At 49.7% G+C, this 16653-nt stretch overlaps 1 protein-coding gene across 7 annotated transcripts in view; it reads left to right on the top strand.

Moving 5' to 3' along the window:
* Arhgap23 (Rho GTPase activating protein 23) overlaps positions 1–16653 on the top strand; it is a 93483-nt gene that overhangs the window by 68638 nt on the left and 8192 nt on the right. For all 7 annotated transcript variants that reach the window (XM_060386848.1, XM_021646831.2, XM_060386846.1 and 4 more), the window contains 5 exons: positions 102–191; positions 824–949; positions 12287–12328; positions 13362–13458; positions 15293–15324. In XM_060386848.1, the coding sequence (XP_060242831.1) occupies positions 102–191; positions 824–949; positions 12287–12328; positions 13362–13458; positions 15293–15324 (387 nt within the window). The remainder of the gene's footprint in view (positions 1–101; positions 192–823; positions 950–12286; positions 12329–13361; positions 13459–15292; positions 15325–16653) is intronic.

Genomic DNA, 16653 nt, shown 5'->3' with positions numbered 1-16653 from the left:
CTCCCTGTGGTGGGACAGTGGGAGTCCCTTTGCGGCATGGTGGAGGCTGGATTGGAGAGATCGCCACAGCCTGATCCCTTTTCCTTCCTCCTGTCCCCTAGATCCGGGATCTCCCAGGACACTACTATGAAACGCTTAAATTCCTCGTGAGCCATCTCAAGACCATTGCTGACCACTCAGAGAAAAACAAGGTACGTGTGGCTCCCTCATGGAGTCTGGGAAGCAGCGGCTGCTCTGGGATTGGTGATTCTCGGCATGATCTGAGGCTCCCTGAGCCCTCGCTCTTCCTAAGGGTTCTGTTCTGTTCTGACCACACTGGCCAGTGTGCCGGCCTGCAGCCGGCTAGCACCATTCCCTCTCAGGGGCAGCTCCTGAGTGGCTGAGGCCACGAGGACACCAAGAGCTGCCTCCTCCGCGTATGGTGGCGTCTGTCCTCTGATCCAGGCCTTTACTTTGTGTCTTCCTGATCCAGTTCTTTCTGTCTTTTGGTTCTGAGCTGGAGAAAACGAGGAGTGAAGGATTTCTCCTTGTTCTATAAGACCATTGACTCGCCAGCATGTCTCCCACGTCAGGCTTCCCTCTGTTTTAATTAACTCTCGGGGCTACCCTGATGTGGGCATTGATCATGGCTGCCAGGCCTACCATCTGGCTTGTCCTCTGCTTAGCACCCTCTGCGTGCCTATGTGAGGTGTTCATGCCCTAACCTAGGGAAGTATCAGAGTTGGGGCTGGTGGTCACAGTGACCTGGAGTGAAGGAGAAGTGCAGGGCACTGGAGGTCATGCCCAAAGCGGTGATGCTGGGAATTTCCCCTCCCCCACCCAGATGGAGCCCCGGAACCTGGCTCTGGTCTTTGGGCCAACGTTGGTGAGGACATCTGAAGACAACATGACAGACATGGTCACCCACATGCCGGACCGCTACAAGATTGTGGAGACACTGATCCAGCATGTAAGTGCCCATCGAATATCTGGATCCTGGAAGCCCAGGACCGGGCTCTGCTCCTGCCCGGCCTGTGTGCCCCATAGCCAAGGAGGAAACTGCTAGGTGGCTGCAAGGCCTTCAGCAGTGACAGGCTGCCATCAAGACGGAACAGGAAGGAACCCAAGTCCTCAGCAGAGGACCAAGACTGGCAGGAGAGTCAGGGAGAAGCAGGGATAGTGCCATGGGGCCGGAGTCTAGATGCAGAGGGTCCTCCGTAGGCTGATTCAGGAGAGGTGTGCAGAACTGGGCACACTGTGTGACTTGGGTGTCAGGAGGTCTGGGCCCAACACCCACAGGTCAGGTCAGGGAGCACAGGCCAAGGCCACATCCTCCACAGTGCTCTGGCGCCAGCCACTACTCCACCTCCCTCTGACTCCTGGAAAGAAGCCCTGTATTCTGCCATATTCTTGCTTTTGTCTGGGAAGGATGCAGAAACTATAGTGGCCAGCAGAGGGCGATAGAGGCCTCTACTGGAGCCCACTCAGAGCCCTTGCGATAGTGGTTGTCGACCCGTGGGTCGCTTTTCACGAGGGTTGCCCAAGAACATCAGAAAACAGATTATTTACATAATGAATGAAAACAATTTTATGGTTGGGGGTCAGCACAACATGAAGAACTGTATTAAAGGGCCACAGCGTCAGGAAGGTTGAGAACCACTGTTCTAGGAGCACAAGGATAATTTTATGAATCATCAGATTCCCCATTTACCAATCTCGTGACAGCTACCAAGTGTGGACCCAGAGTCTTCTGCAGAAGGAGTTAGGTTAGCCATTGGTCCCAGGAAGGGAGCTGTGGTCCTCCCCCTCATACGCACCTGAGGGAGGGAAAGCTGGGTCCTGTTACCCCTCCTTACAAATGAGGGAAACCGGGGCTTAGAGAGGTGATGACATACAAGGTCTCACACCAAAAAAATGGCTTCTCCGGGATTTTAACCAGATCTGTCTAACCAGAGGCTGCTGTCCCTGCCCTTCCTGCCTCACCCCTTCCCCAGGGCTGACTCCAGAGGGCAGCTGTGGGCCTGGGGTCAGAGCCAAGGCAAGGGTGGGTGGTAGAGGCCGAAGTCAGCCCTGGCCAGCCAGTGACCTTTGGAATTAGTGGGTAACATTAACTCCTCCTGGGATTTCAGCCAAAATGGCTTCCAGTGGGAGTTTCTGTCACAGAGAAGCCTGGGGTCCCCAGGCATCCAGAGCAGACTTCATGAGGTAGAGGCCGTGAAGTAAAGTGGGAACAAGACCGCTACAAAGAGGAGCACAGACCCGGGGCCTTGGTGGACGTCACCCTGCAGCCCTGCTGTGTCCCTCAAGTCAGCTGGCACCGAGAGCCCACGGTGGAGGGTTTAGTCATTTATTTGGCATATGCGGGCCCCTGATACTTCCCAGCCTTGGCACTTTTTCCTGCCACGTTAGGGATGGCCTTGGGTGTGCTCTGCCGGCGTTCTTGCACTGAGCCTGACCGCACTCTCGTGTGTGCTGGGGAGTGTTTGATGCTATTGCTGCCCTCTAGCCCTTCATGCCAGGCTGACAACAGGAAATGCACCATACCAAGAGCCAGTTTAAGGCCAGCCTGAGCTTCATAGAGTTTGAGAAGAGCCTCAGCGATAGAGTGAGGCCTGTTTCCAGCCTCCTTCCCTTTCTCCACATTTTACAGCAGTTTGTTGTGACACAGCAGACTGTTAGCAGAAGTTTAATACAGTCAAAGGACCAAGCCTGGGGCGCTTTGCTGGTGGAGCTTGGCTAATTCGTTCATATATAGTGTATGTGTGTATTTATTTTGATGGAGGGTAGAATGTGGCAGAATTGTGGTGGGAAGTTCACACCCAGTCTGATTGGGTGTTTTTTGTTTTTGTTTTTTTTTTTTGTTCGGTTTGGTTTGTTTTTTCCAGATAGTGTTCCTCTGTGTAGCCCTGGCTGCCCTGGAACTTCCTATGTAGACCAGGCTGGCCTGTCACTCACAGAGGTCCGCCTGTCTCTGCCTCCCGAGTGCTGGGATTATAGGCATCCGCCACCACCATCCAGCTAATCTGATTGTCTTTATGACTCTATTCATAGCTTCTTTTGGTTTTGCAGTTTGTTTGAATGTAAGTTTTTAAAGGTATTTCCTAATGCCCTTCTAGATTTTCTCTAATTGTATAAATATTACTTCCTTCCAGCCCCTACAGAGGGTGTGTTGTAGCCCAGGTTATGTGATTGGGGCTAGGCTTGAACTCTTGATCTCTTGCCCCTACTTCCCAAAGGAGGTGGAATTACAGGTGTGCCTCCATACCAGGCTAATTTTTCTTTTCAGAAAAGCAGCTTTTTATTTGATTGGTTGCTTTGTTCTTTCAGTCTCCGCTTTGAAAGTTTCTATATGATCTTTATTATTTCTTGGCATATGCTGCTTGGGTGTGCTTCCTCTTGTTTGTATAAAACTTTGAGGTTCATCATTAAGTGGTTATCTGAGATCCTTCTGACTTAGAAAAAGTAACCGTTATTATGGGTGTGTGTGTGTGTGTGTGTGTGTGTGTTTGCTTGCAGTACCCACGGAGGCCGGAAGAAGGTAGAGGATCTGCTGGATTACATGGGGTTGTGAGCTACCCAGCATGGGGACTGGTAAAGAAACGCAGGTCCTCTGGAGAGCAGCAAGCACTTTCAGCCCCTCGCTGTTGTGTTCGGACCATCTACTGTGTTTATCATGGTTGGGAGTGTTTGTTTTGTGAAAGAGGAAGCACCTGTATGAACGTGCACACACTTGTCATGTCATTTTTTTATTATTGTCTTAGTCTATTTCTTTCAGTGGTAGCTGGGTTTTGTTTGTTTGTTTGTTTCCTTTTTTAAGACAGAGCTGGTCTGGGACTCACTCTGTAGACCATCTTTTTTAACTAAATGTGTGTGTGTGTGTGTGTGTGACTAAATGTGTGTGTGCGTGCGTGCGTGCGTGCGTGCGTGTGTGCGTGCGCGCGCACGCATGGGTTATGCCTGCATGGATGTCTTTGCACTGTGTCTGCCTGGTGCCCATGGAGGCCAGAAGAGAGTGTTGTTGACTCCCTTGAAAATGTAGCCCAGGCTGCCCTCAAACTCAGTCTATAGCCAGGAGGACACCGAACCTCCATGTGTACTGAGTGTCTGGGTTTTGTGGGATCAAACCCAGAGCCCCATGGATGCTAGGCAAGGACCTGCCAACTGAGCTACGTCCTCGGCTCAAATAATTTTTATTATTAATTGTTGTGGTCCAATGTTGGTGACCTTTCTCCCATGCTGAAGAATGAATTCAGAGCCTGGTGCATGCTGGGTAAGCACCTGCCAGCCGAGACATACACCTGCCTCTTCCTTTCACTTTGTGGCGCATCTTCGTTATTTCGTCTGGTTTTGTTTTGGAGTTTACTTATTGCGTCTTGCCACACCGGCATGTTTTCAGCTTGTTTTCTTGGTGGAGTGACTCCTTTCTCTTTCAGTCTGTGATAATCCTTGCTGGTGATTTTTTTTTTTTTTTAAATCCAGCCACTCTGTGTCTCTTTATTGATGGGTTGAGATCATTTACATGGAAGGCTATGACTGAGTGATTTTACTAATTCTTTTAACTTAATTGCTTGGGTTATGATATTTGTTTTTTTTTTTTTTTCTCCTTTGTTATTATCAAAGGTTTTTCAGGTTTATCATTTTGGACCTTCGTTTATCTCTTCCTCACAAGACTTACTCTTTCCTGTATTCTCATGATGGAGACTTTCTTCCTCTGTGTAAAGGATTCCCGTGAGCCTCTTCTGCAGTCCTGGCTTCCAGAACCGATGTGGTTTGTGTTCATCTTGAAATGGTCTTAGTTTTCTGTCAGTTTCAAACCATAGCTCTGCCGGGTCCTGGTGGTAGATATTCACATAGGGCTTGGGATGTGCAGTTCCGTGCTTTGCTGGCCTCGTGCCAGCTGGGGAGAGCGTTTCTGGTTTTCTGATGGATCAATCTTTGTAGATGAGCCAGCATTTCCCCTTAGAGCTTATAATACCAGTTCCTTTTGTTTTCACACCTTGCCTTAGTCTGTTTTGAAGAGGTTCTTCACGATTGTTTGGGATTCTCCTTGGGTGTTCATTTGTTCTAGATTTGGCATTTTTTTTCTCCTGTGTTCATAGACTAGAGTGTGAGCTTCTTCCATCTTGTGAATGCTGAGGTTTGGTGTCTTGTTTCTGTGCCAAAGCTCCTGGTCATTGTGGCCATGTGCACATTTTTTTTCTCTATTGTTTCACTGTTGTATTCTGACCACCCGCCCTCTGTCTCAGTCAGTAGCTGTGATGAAACACCATGACCAACTCGGGGAGGGAAAGGGTTGTTTTGCTGACATTTCCACATCCCAGTCCATCAGAAGAAGAAGTCAGGGCAGGAACTCAAGAGTCTGGAGTGATGCAGAGGCCATGGAGGGGCGCTGCTTACTGGCTTGCTCCTCATGGCCTGCTTTCCGAAGATCATCCCAAGATTATCAACCCAGGAATGGCACTACCCAGAATGGGCTGGGCCTTCCCACATGAATCATGAGTCAAGAAAATGCCCAGCAGACTTGCCCAGAAGCCAATCTTATGTAGACATTTTCTCAGTCGAGAGTCCTTCTGGTTTGTGTCTGTTGGCAGAAAACTAGCCAGCCCACACTCCAGCCCTGACATTTCTCTCTGCTCCGCTGAGTCTATTGGCAGGGTTTTCTGCTGGTTTTTGTTTTTTTGATTCATTGGGTTTTTCATTGCCAACATTTCTATTTTTCCCCACTTCTGTTTCTTCGCTGACCTTTTCCTCTAATGTACTGACTTTCCTCACCAAATCCTAAATTGAATTTATCTATCTGCCTGTTTGTGTCCTTTTTCAATAATTGATTCTTTTTACTAGCAAACTTTTGAAAAAGCTTCACCTAGCATTTTATTATTACAGTATCTTGTGTGTGTGTGTGTGTGTGTGTGTATGTGTATGTGTGTGTGTTTTGACTACATGGATGTGTGTGTATCACAGGCCTGCAGGGGGATCTTCTGGAACTGGAATTACAAAGGTGTGAGCTGTCTCGATCCTGGGACCTGAACCCGGGTCCTTGCAAGAGCAGCACGTGCCCTCAACCACGGAGCCAGCTCTCCAGCTCTCTTAAAGTATCTCTGATTTTGGAAAAGGCCTGTTGGCAGCTTTCCCATGTTTCTGTGTTGTGCTGTCTATGGAGCAGCCCACCCTGGAGGGCTCAGTCCCCGGTCCACTCAGAGAAAACAACCGCTGTAAAAGCAGCATCAAACCATTGACATGGAAAACACTTAGAGTGGACTGAAGCTTGCTAGTGTCTGTTAATGACCATAGAGCAGAAAATGACTTAAGTAATACAAAAGGTGTTCTGAGGTTAAAAGTTATTTCAGGCTGTTGTAGAAGCCGTAAGTGAATTAGATAAAGAAGGAGGCAGAGAAAGGGGGGGAAATGGAGACTAAGCAAAGTTAAATAAATGAGAGGAAAAGAGAATAGAGAAAATGCATTAGAAAAAAAAAATAGAAAAAGTGAAAAAAAGAAAAGAAAAAATAACAAAGATTTCCCAATATTGAGAAAGTTCAAATACAAATTCAGGGCCAGTAAGATGGCTTAGTGGGTAACGGTGCCTGCCTCCAGGCCTGACGAGCTGAGTTCAGTCCCTGGAAGTCTCTGGAAGTCGCGAACTGACTCTCACAAAATATCCTCTGACCTATACCAACACAGTGCACAGTGGTTTTAAAACTTAGATAAATGTGGCAGGTGTGTGCTACACATACATAGGTGCAGGCAAACGCTCACACAAATTAAGTCAAAATAAGTAAATCTTTAAAAAAATAAAAATAAGGCAAACAGAAGAAGAGTAATAAGAAATAAAAACAGTGGCTTTTACAGATTGAAACACACAGGGCGTGGTGTCTCATGGCTGTAACCCCAGCACCTGAGAGACCCCGAGATTCACTGCAAGCTTGAGGCCAGCATAGGCTGTGTAAGCCAGGGCTGCAGAGCAAGGCCCTGGTATTTATTTCTTTTAAAAGAGAGAGAGAGAGTGTGTGGGGGGGGGAGTTTGAGAGGTGGCTCAGAGGTTAAGAGTACTGGCTGCTCTTCCAGAGGTCCTGAGTTCAATTCCCAGCAACCACATGGTGGCTCACAACCATCTATAATGAGATCTGGTGCCCTCTTCTGGCCTGCAGGTGTACATACGGACAGAACACTGTATAAATAATAAATAAATGTTAAAAAACGGGGTGGGGGCATGAGGACTCTGGTGGGAGCACAATAAGAGGGGAAAAAGAAACCGAGTTGCTCTGTACAGGTGGAGGACTGCCTTCCAACCCTTTTTTAAAATAATATTTATTTTTTTATGTGCATTTGTGTTTGGCCTGCATGTATGTCTGTAATGACCCCCTGAAACAGGAATTACAGATAGTTGTGAGCTGCCATGTCGGTGCTGGGCAGTCAGTGCTCTTACCCACTGAACCATCTCTCCAGCCCCCTGTCTTCCTGCTGGAGGGGTGTGCTGGAGGGGAGCTATGGGTGTGAGTTTCCAGGTACGGCCGCAGCAGATGCAGAGCCTGAACCCTCCCCCCCATGCATCTTAGGCTCAGGGCTAGCACATGCCAGGCTTATTCTTAGCTGAAGAGCCCTGCTTCTGCCACTGAGGGTGGAGTCGTGTGCCTCTTGCCAAAGCTGAGTCTCCAGCAGCCCACAGTCCACTTTTCTGACTGTTTTTTTTTTTTTTCCTTTTCTTTTTAAATATTTATTGGTTTTTCAAGACAGCGATTCTCCGTGTAGCCTTGGCTGTCCTGAAACTCACTCTGTAGACCAGGCTGGCCTGCCTTTGCCTCCCCAGTGCTGGATCCAAGATGTGTGCCACTGCCTCCTGGCCACTTTGAGCCTGTAACATCCAGCTCTCTGGGTTCCTACAGCTGCCTTTGGGAGTTCTCACCAGGGACTCTGAGATCAGATTCAGCCTTCCTGACTAGTATTGCTCCTTGTTCTCAGGCTCCCAGGGGTTGCTGGGGTCTTTGTAGTTTGAGAGTTCATCTCCCTCTATCAGGCTGGCCTCCAGCTTGCTAAGTAGCTCAGAATGACCGTAACCTTCTGATCCTCCTCCCTCCTGGGCCAAGCTGTTGTGGAGATCAAACCCAGGGATTTGGCGTGTTAGGCGAGGACTCCGGCTGACCCACATCCCTAACACAGCTGAGTTGTTTGTTTTTTTTATGCTTATTTTTATTTTATGTGTATGGGTGTTTTACCTGGACTATGTCTGTGCACACATGTCTGAAGAGGTGTTGGATCCCCAGGAAGCAGAGTTACAGGTGGTTGTGAATTGCCACGTGGGTGCTGGGACTTGAACTCAGGTCGTCTGGAGGAGCAGCCAGTGCTTCAGCCCCATCTTTGTTTGTCCTGATCACACCTGTCAAAGGCTTTTGTATCTCCTTTTGCAAAGCATCGGTTTGAACATCTTTTAATGTGGTTTAGCTCATGCCTATATCCAGTACTTGAGAGGCTGAGGCTGGGGGATTTCTGTGACTTTGAGGCCAGCCTGGGTTATCCTTTCTCAAACACCACCACAACAAAACTTAAATATCTTTTTACTTTGGACTTTATTTTTATCTACTTAAGATTTCTTTCTTTCTTTTTGTTTTGTTTTGTTTTGTTTTTGAGAAAGGTTTTCTGTGCAGCCGTAGCTGTCCTGAACTCACTTTGTAGAGCAGGCTGACCTTGAACTCACAGAGATCTACCTGCCTCTGCCTCCCTGAGTGCTGGGATTACAGGTGTGCACCGCTGCACCCAGCAAGATTTTTCTTACCTCTTGCATCTTGAAGATTCTCTGATTTTTACAAAATCTTTAGCTCCACAAGTTCGCAAAATTGAGCAGAAGACACAGAAATAGCCTTGTCCACTCCACATGGACCTTCTTGTATTATCCACATACCCCAAAGATGGAAGCTCTGTCATGACAGAGCTGATCATAGAGTCACGTCTGTCTGTTGCAGGTCTCCAGCTCCGTTCATGGCCCTGGGTTCTCCACCCAACATGGCTGAGACTCTGACCTCTTACCCACCAGCAGCCGCAGTTGACATTCGAGTTCTTTGGGCCTGGATATATTTATGTTGTGACATGTGTCCGTCGCTGTAGTGGCATACAAATCACTGCACAGCCCTAAACATCCTGTGTGCTCTGTCGTCCTTTTCCCCTCCACACTATAGCTGCAGTTTGCCTTTTCCACAATGTCATGTAGCTGGAATCACGTAGGGCAGACATTGGGAGTACACGGGCCCACTCGCGATGCAGCCGTGTTCTGGGGGTGCGGGCCAGTCACCTCATGTCTTTTCATGACCCAGTAACTCTTTTTTCTTTTGGTTGTTTTGCTTGTCTGCTTTTGAAACAATCTTGATGTGCAGACCAGGTTTCCCCTGGAACTTGCCCCGATCCTCCTCTCTGTTTCCCAAGTGCTGAGATTACATATGTGTACCGCCATCCCGGGCTAATAGCCTGTTTCCTTCTGATACTGAAGGAGAGCCCACTGGATACTTGATGGCTTGTTTATGCCTTCCTCTGCTGGAGGATGATTGCTCAGCTCTCAGCCATTTAGTGAAGTAATTAACTTGTTGAGAGAAAAAGCTTATTTTGGCTCACGGTTCTGAGGTTTCCAGTTCTAGTGTAAGTGTCTCTGTTGCTCTTGGCTTCTGGTATCACATTGTGGCTGTAGCTGGAGGGTGAATGAGTAAAGCTGCCCATCTTGTTAGCCAGAGAGCAAAGAGGAAGAGGGAGAAAGGTAGGCGGGGCCCCACCCTCCTCTTCAGGGGTGTGCCCACGAGGCCCCACCCCCCAAAGTACCTTTCAGTAGTGCCACCATCAAAGGACCAAGCCTGTGATGCCTTAAAGGACCACAGCAAACAGCTTGATTGCCCTCAAGCCCTCGCCATTATAAATAGAGCTGCTTCAGGCAGCTATGTGCAGATCTGTGTGTGGACTTAAGCTGTTGGTCCCTTGGGTTAGCTCCCACGAGCAGGACTGCAGGTCACACGAGAAGAGAGCCCTGAGTGTGGTCCAGAGCGGCCGGCTGTCTCAGCCCGGCGATGAATGAATGCTGAAGTTTCTGTTGTTTCGATTCTTTTTTCCCTTCATACGAACTCTGCAGCCTCTCAGATACTCACAGAGATCCCCCTGCCTCTGCCTCCCCCACCACCCAGCCTTGGCCCCGTTCTTGTCAGCATTACATCTTCTCTAATGGTTGAGGGTCCCAAGTATGCTCACTAGTTCAGATGTGTCTGTTAAGTCCCTAAAAGAAGATTTTTGCTTATATACATTTTAACATTTTTATGAGTTTACCTGGATCTGTATCTGACAATGTGTGTGCAGTGTCTGCAGAGACCAGAGAGGGCACCAAATTCTCTGGAACTGGAGGTACAGCCATGTGGGTACTGGGAATCAAACCTGGGTCCTCTGGAAGAGCCACCAGTCCCCTTAACCACTGAGCCATCTCCGTAGTCCCTGCTTAATTTTTATCTGCACAGTCAGCTGAAGTACTTTTCTAGTCTCTTCCAAGTCTGTGAATTGTGATCTCTGTGTGGGAAGATGCTCTTGCCTGTGTGTGCACATCTGGAGACCAGAGGTCGACAGACATTCAGTATCTTCCTCCATCACTCTCCACATCATCATTGACAGTGTCTCTCACTGGGCCTGGAGCTCTCTGTGTCAGCTGCGGGGGCGGGTCAGCAGATCCCTCAGATCCACCTGTCTCCACTCGCCAGTGCCTGACTTAAGAACTTGTGTCATTGTCCTGCCTTTTCACATGTGTGCTGGGGTCTAAGCTCTGGTGTTCATTTTGTATTTGTTTGTTTGTTCATTTTATTTGAGACAGGGTTTTTCTGTGTAACCTTGGCTGTCCTGGACTCACTTTGTAGACCAGGCTGGCCTCCAAGGCACAGAGATCCGCCTGCCTCCGCCTCCCTGGAGTGCTGGGATCACAGGTGTGCACCACCACGCCCCACTGGGTCTTTATTCTTATGACACAAAAACTTTATCTCCCTGGCGCCAATTCTCCTTAAAATATTTTAAGATATCTTGGAGCTAGGTGTGGTAGTTCACTCCTATGATCCCAGCACTTGGGAGGTAGAGGCAAGAGAATCAGGAATTCAGGAGTTCAAAGCTAGTCAGGGCTACATGATACCTTTTTTTCAAAAAATAACAATGACAGCATATATATTACAATTTGTGTGTGTGTGTGTGTATCACATAGCCCTGGTTTGCCTGACTAGGCTGGCCTCAAAGTTGTGGCAATCCTCCTGCTTCTGTCTTCCTGGTGCTGGGATTGTAAGTACACACCATTATGCCTGGGTTTATCCTTAAATTTAAATGAGAGCCAGGTCAGGTGGTGCACGCCTGTAATGCCAGCACTCTGGCAGGCAGAGGCAGGCAGATCATTGAGTTCAAGGCCAGTCTGGTCTACAAATCGAGTCCAGGATAGCCAAGGCTTCAGAGAGAAACCCTGTCTCTGGCAAGGGTCTGGGGGTGAGGACAAAACTAAATGAGAGTTTAGCAGGGTATAAAATTTCTGGTTTCAAAGTGGTATTCCTTCAACACAGATAGGAAATGTTACTTGCTTTCATCCATCTTTTGATGCTGGAAGTTCCATGTTGCCTGTTCATTTGTAAACACTCCAAACCTCTGGATTCTCAGAGGCTGGGGGATTCTCAGAGGCTGGGGGCTCACTTTATCTTTTGAACTGCTCTGTTTTGCTTGGCAAGGCCTTCTGTAGCCAGGCTGGATGAATTCACAGTGTAGCCTGGGCTGCCCCTGAACTCAAGTAAATTATCTAGCCCTAGGCTCCCTACAGGCATGAGCCACTGTGTCGTGTGTGTGTGTGTGTGTGTGTGTCCTTTATGAGAAAGCTCTTGCCTGCCTGTCCCTGAGGGAAGCTTATACTTGTTTCCAGGTATTTTTTCTTCACTGGCCAGAATGTGACACCTCAGGTGTCAACGTGCAGCCAGGGATAGGGATGGTGGGAGATGCCCTCCTGCACCCTCAGCTCCCCAAGTGCCCACTAGAGGGCACAGCCTACCCAGCCCTTGTGCCTGGCTACAGAGCATACACCATAGTGAGGCACCCGGGACCAGTTTGTGGAAAAACTGTCACCTGCTTGTGGTGGGCTCTCCTAGCTCTTCTCTGTTTCTCTCTCACATGTGGTCCCACTTTGTCTCCCCATGAGGAGCCCCTTCCCTTAGGACTTATTCAGAGGAGGAGCTACCCTTGGGACTGTGGGTCCTTTGGCCTGAAGTTGAGAAGCCCCGGTCTTCCCTCGGCTCTCATGCTAATTTCACCTTGTCCTTTGTCTCTTCTGCAGTCAGACTGGTTCTTCAGTGATGACGAGGAGAAAGGAGAGAGAGTAAGTGATGAGAAGGTGGGCGGGGGCTGGTCTGAGGTGACCCCCTTGTCCTGGGGGAGGGTGTGCAGCAAGATTCAGATGTGATGGTGGAGAGATGGCTCAGAGGTGAAGAACAATCCTGCTCGTGCAGAGAACCGGAATGTGTTTCCTAGCATCCGCATTCAGCTCTCCCCTCCTCCAGCTTCAGCACTTCTGATGCTCTGCCCCCTTCTGGCCTCTATGGGCACTACACCCAAGTGCACAAAACCACAGACACAGATAAAACCACACTCAGACACGTAATTAAAAATAAAAGAGATGTTCCCTAACAGTTGGAGGGGGGCTGTCTCTGGCTCTGTTGCCTGCCTTTGGATCTCTTTCCTTAGCTGGGCTTCCTTGTCTGGCCTCAGTGGGAGAGGATGTGCTTAGCCCCGCTGTGGCTTGATGTGGCCAAGGCGGATTGGCACCCATGGGAGGCTTCCTTTTCCCTGAGAAGAAGGAGAGGGGCCTGCAGTCAGGCTGTAAAGTGATTAAATAAATGGGGGGGGGGGAATAAAAAAGGCCAGAGAGATGGCTCATTGGTTAGGAGTACTTGCTGTTCTTCCAGAAGACTCAGGTTTGAGTCCTAGGACCCATGAGGCAAATCATGGCCATCTGTACTCCAGTTCCAGGAGTATCTGATGCACAGATATACATGCAGTCAAACTACCGAGACATATAAAAAGTTAAAATAAAAATAAAATTAAAAAAAAAAAAGTAAGCAGGGGAGGATTCTTGGCCCAAAGCACCTGCAGTCTGATGGAGGAGACATAGCCCTTCCCTTCAGCTCCAACTCTGAGGAAACCCACTATTTAGCCTGGAGGATAGTCCAGCCTGGTGGAGGAGGCAAAGCCCTGTTCTCATCTGGCGGAGCCTTCAGGGTTCTGTCCTGTGGGGACAACACCAAATCGTCACGCAGGAGACCGGGCAGACCTAGTCCCAGGGCGTTCCCACATTCTGAAAGGCCTCAGGGCTAGCTGGAGGCTGCCAGCTGACCCCCTCCTCCTGCTTGCAGACCCCTGTTGATGACAAGGAGCCACAGTCGGTGCCCAACATTGAGTACCTGCTGCCCAACATTGGCAGGACAGTGCCCCCCAGTGATCCAGCCTCAGGTAAGTGTAGGGCCCTGGGTGGGTAGGGGCCAGGTGGGGTGGGTTCTGCCTTCCTGGGGGTCCCAGATGCCTGGCCAGATGTTTAGCTTCCCTGCCCCCTCCCTTCAGGGCCCCGGCCAGCAGCGCTACCCCAGGACGGGCCATAGTGGGCTTTCCCCCTCTCGGGAAAGCTGTGTGCTCAGCTGCCCCAGGGCTGATCTCTCTCCCGAGCCCTGGTGTTCACAGCTGGCCGAGTTCTTCCGGGCGCATTCCTCTTTTTAACTTCTCTTCCTTCTCTCCTTGCACCCTGCCCCTCCCTCCTCTTCTCCCCTTGATCTTCTCCCACCTCCTCCGTCCTCCCTTCCCTCCTCCTCTCCTGCCCTCCTCCTCCAGCGGACCTGTTGGAGATTTAAAGGGTATAGTGCGGTCGCGGCCTCGGTCACTAACAGTGGCGGGTGATTATAAGAAGGCCGGGCAGGCATGACAGGGAGACCCCGTGTCCCCAGCAGTAAGGAACCTCAGCAGTTGGCGGTGCCAGTCCACAGCGGGCCCTCGGCCCCACCCTGCCTCCTCCCTGTGTTCCCTTCTCGGAGGAAGGCAGCCCCCTTGCCCTGCTGCCACACAGCTACCCTTCGAAGCCCCCGGCTCTGTGTCCTTCCCCGCACAGAGCAAGTGCTTGGTGACCAGGATGAGGGGGGCTTGCCGGTGGACCCGGCCTCTGCAGGGGCCAGGGAGAGTGATAACACCCCTAGACGCCATCCTAAGCTGACAGCTCCCGCCCCTGTTCAGGCCCTCGCCACGCACCCTGTTCCAGAGGAAGGGTGGCTTCGGTGCTCAGAGGCAAATGAGTGGCCCTTTCCTCTTGGCCCCAGCCGCTAGCCCCTCTCACGTTCCGGCTTTACTGCCCTCCAGCCTGTCCAGCTCCTGTCCCGTAGAAAGGGCCTCACGGCACCCCGTGTTCCGAGGGGCACACTGGGGGGGCAGAGGAGCCCCCCTGTCTTCTTCTAATCACCTGCTGCCGCCTGCCCCATGTGTGTCGCCTGTGGTCCGCCATTCTTGCTCTTCTCACCGTCTGCGGGGGGCGGGGGCTGGGGAGGGGCCTCTAACCTGCCTGCAGAGAGTGTGGATTAACGGCACCTGCTCGCCACCCCAGGCCTCTGACCAGCCTGCTCCCTCTCCGGCCTCGGAGAGGGCACTGCCAGGTCTTGTTATCTGGTTCCTTCTCCGTTCTGGAGAAGTGAAGGAGAGGGACTCTTCGTCCCTTGGGTGTGATGGTTTTGACTGGTTTTTAAAGGGAGACCTTGTCGCTTACGGGCAGGTTGATGTCCGCTCTGTCACCAGCCCACTGTACCCCCCGTGTCTCGCCCACCTCATTTCTGCTTTGTTACTCGATCACTTGGTGTGGTCCCTTTTCCTCCTCATGCGGTGGGGGTGGGGCACGCACCTCTCTCTGCGCTGTGGTCTCCGTGTCCTCCAGAGTCTCTGTGATGTGCTGTGTCGCACCATTGTGGTTTCTGTGGACTGTGTCTGAGACTGGCATTTTCTCTCCAGTGCTTCAGAGTCACAGGAGCAGAAGGGGGGAGGGGAGAGGAGCCAGGCCCAGGGAGAAGCCCCCTTAGTCATTAACCCTGGGCAAGCAAAGACTCAGCGGCCCACAGCCTGCCCCTAAAGGAAGTGGTGGCTAACATCATCTTCTCGGGGCCATCCCGTAGAAAATGCCAGCAGAAGCAATGGCACTCCTAGGGCCTGGGGAGAACACCCTCATCTCTGGACCTCTGAGGCAAGGAAAACGTGGTGTCAAGGCCCAGGCCTAGCTTTTCTGGTCTAACTTCAGTTTTCTTTCTTTTGCCAACAGATTCCACCACCTGTAGTTCAACCAAGTCCAAGGTTAGTGGCAAACGGCAAACTTCCCAAACACATTCTGCTTGGACAGGGCAGCCCACTTTGGTTTTTGGTCAGGAGAATTAGAATGGTAGTTGGACTCAGAGGAAAGTTGAGGGTCCTGTGCGAAGGAAGGTGGGAAACTGAGTGTCCAGGGGAAGCTGAGAAGCCAACCGTGGTGGTGCCTGGAGAGGCGTCTGATGTGGCAGGGGCCGGCCTTCATGTTGGGTAACTGAGAGGCAGTGTGACCTTCGAACAGGCTCTAGAGGCAGGAAGTCCTGAGTTTGAGTCCTGGCTTTGCTGCTTAGTTTTAGGACATTGGGTAATTCTATCTGAATTGCAGCTTCCTTATCTGTAAATTGAAAATAACAGCAATATATCTATTGTGATAAATGTTTTAAGATCTCTAGGGGAGCTGAGTATGGTGCCTCATGCCTGTGATTCCAACACTTGGGAGGTAGAGGAAGCCTGAGCTATACACTGAGTTCCAGATTAACCAGGGCTTCATAACAAGATCCTGTTTCAGAACCAAACAAACCAACCAAAAACAAACAGAAAGACTGTCTGGGAGGGAGGGCTTAACAAAGGAAAAGAAAGGAAACAATGAAGATGAGTAAGAAATCAATGAAATTGAAAACCATTAAGAAAAATCAATCAAACTGCAAGCTGTTTGTTTGGAAAAAATCAATAAAATTGATAAACTTCTAACCAGACTGACAATAAAAAGAGATGGCACAAATTACCAATGCTCAGGATAACACAAATATATCTACAGACCACACAGGCACTCACACAGGGACATCAGCACAGACCACAGACACACAGGGACATCAGTACAGACCACACAGACACTATCACAGCGACATCAGAACAGACCACACAGACACTAACACAGGGACATCAGAACAGACCACACAGACACTAACACAGGGACATCAGCACAGACCATACAGATACTGAGAGAATACTATATGTAACTCTGTGCCCATAAACTCAGACTTAAAAGACATAGACCTATATGTAGAAGGATTCAAACTACCAAAATTTGCCTAAGAAATAGATAACCTAAATAGTCCTGAATCTACTAAAGAGATTAATTTGTGTGTAAAAACTTTCCCACAGAGAAAATGCCAGGTCCAGATGGCCTCATTGGTAAATTTTACCAAATATTTTAAGGGGAAGATGTTTCAGGTTTTTTGTTTGTTTGTTGTATTTGTGTGTTCACTTGAGCATTCCAATGCATCTGCCATGGTGTGTGTCATGAGGTCAGAGGGCAGCTTTTGAGGGTTAGTTCTTGTCTTCTAAATATGAATCATGAAGGATGGAACTCAGGTC

This window comes from Meriones unguiculatus, chromosome 7 (genome assembly GCF_030254825.1).
Source record: "Meriones unguiculatus strain TT.TT164.6M chromosome 7, Bangor_MerUng_6.1, whole genome shotgun sequence".
NCBI lineage: Eukaryota > Metazoa > Chordata > Mammalia > Rodentia > Muridae > Meriones > Meriones unguiculatus.
Note: the sequence above shows the minus strand (reverse complement) of the source record. Positions and strands in the feature narration are given on the sequence as shown.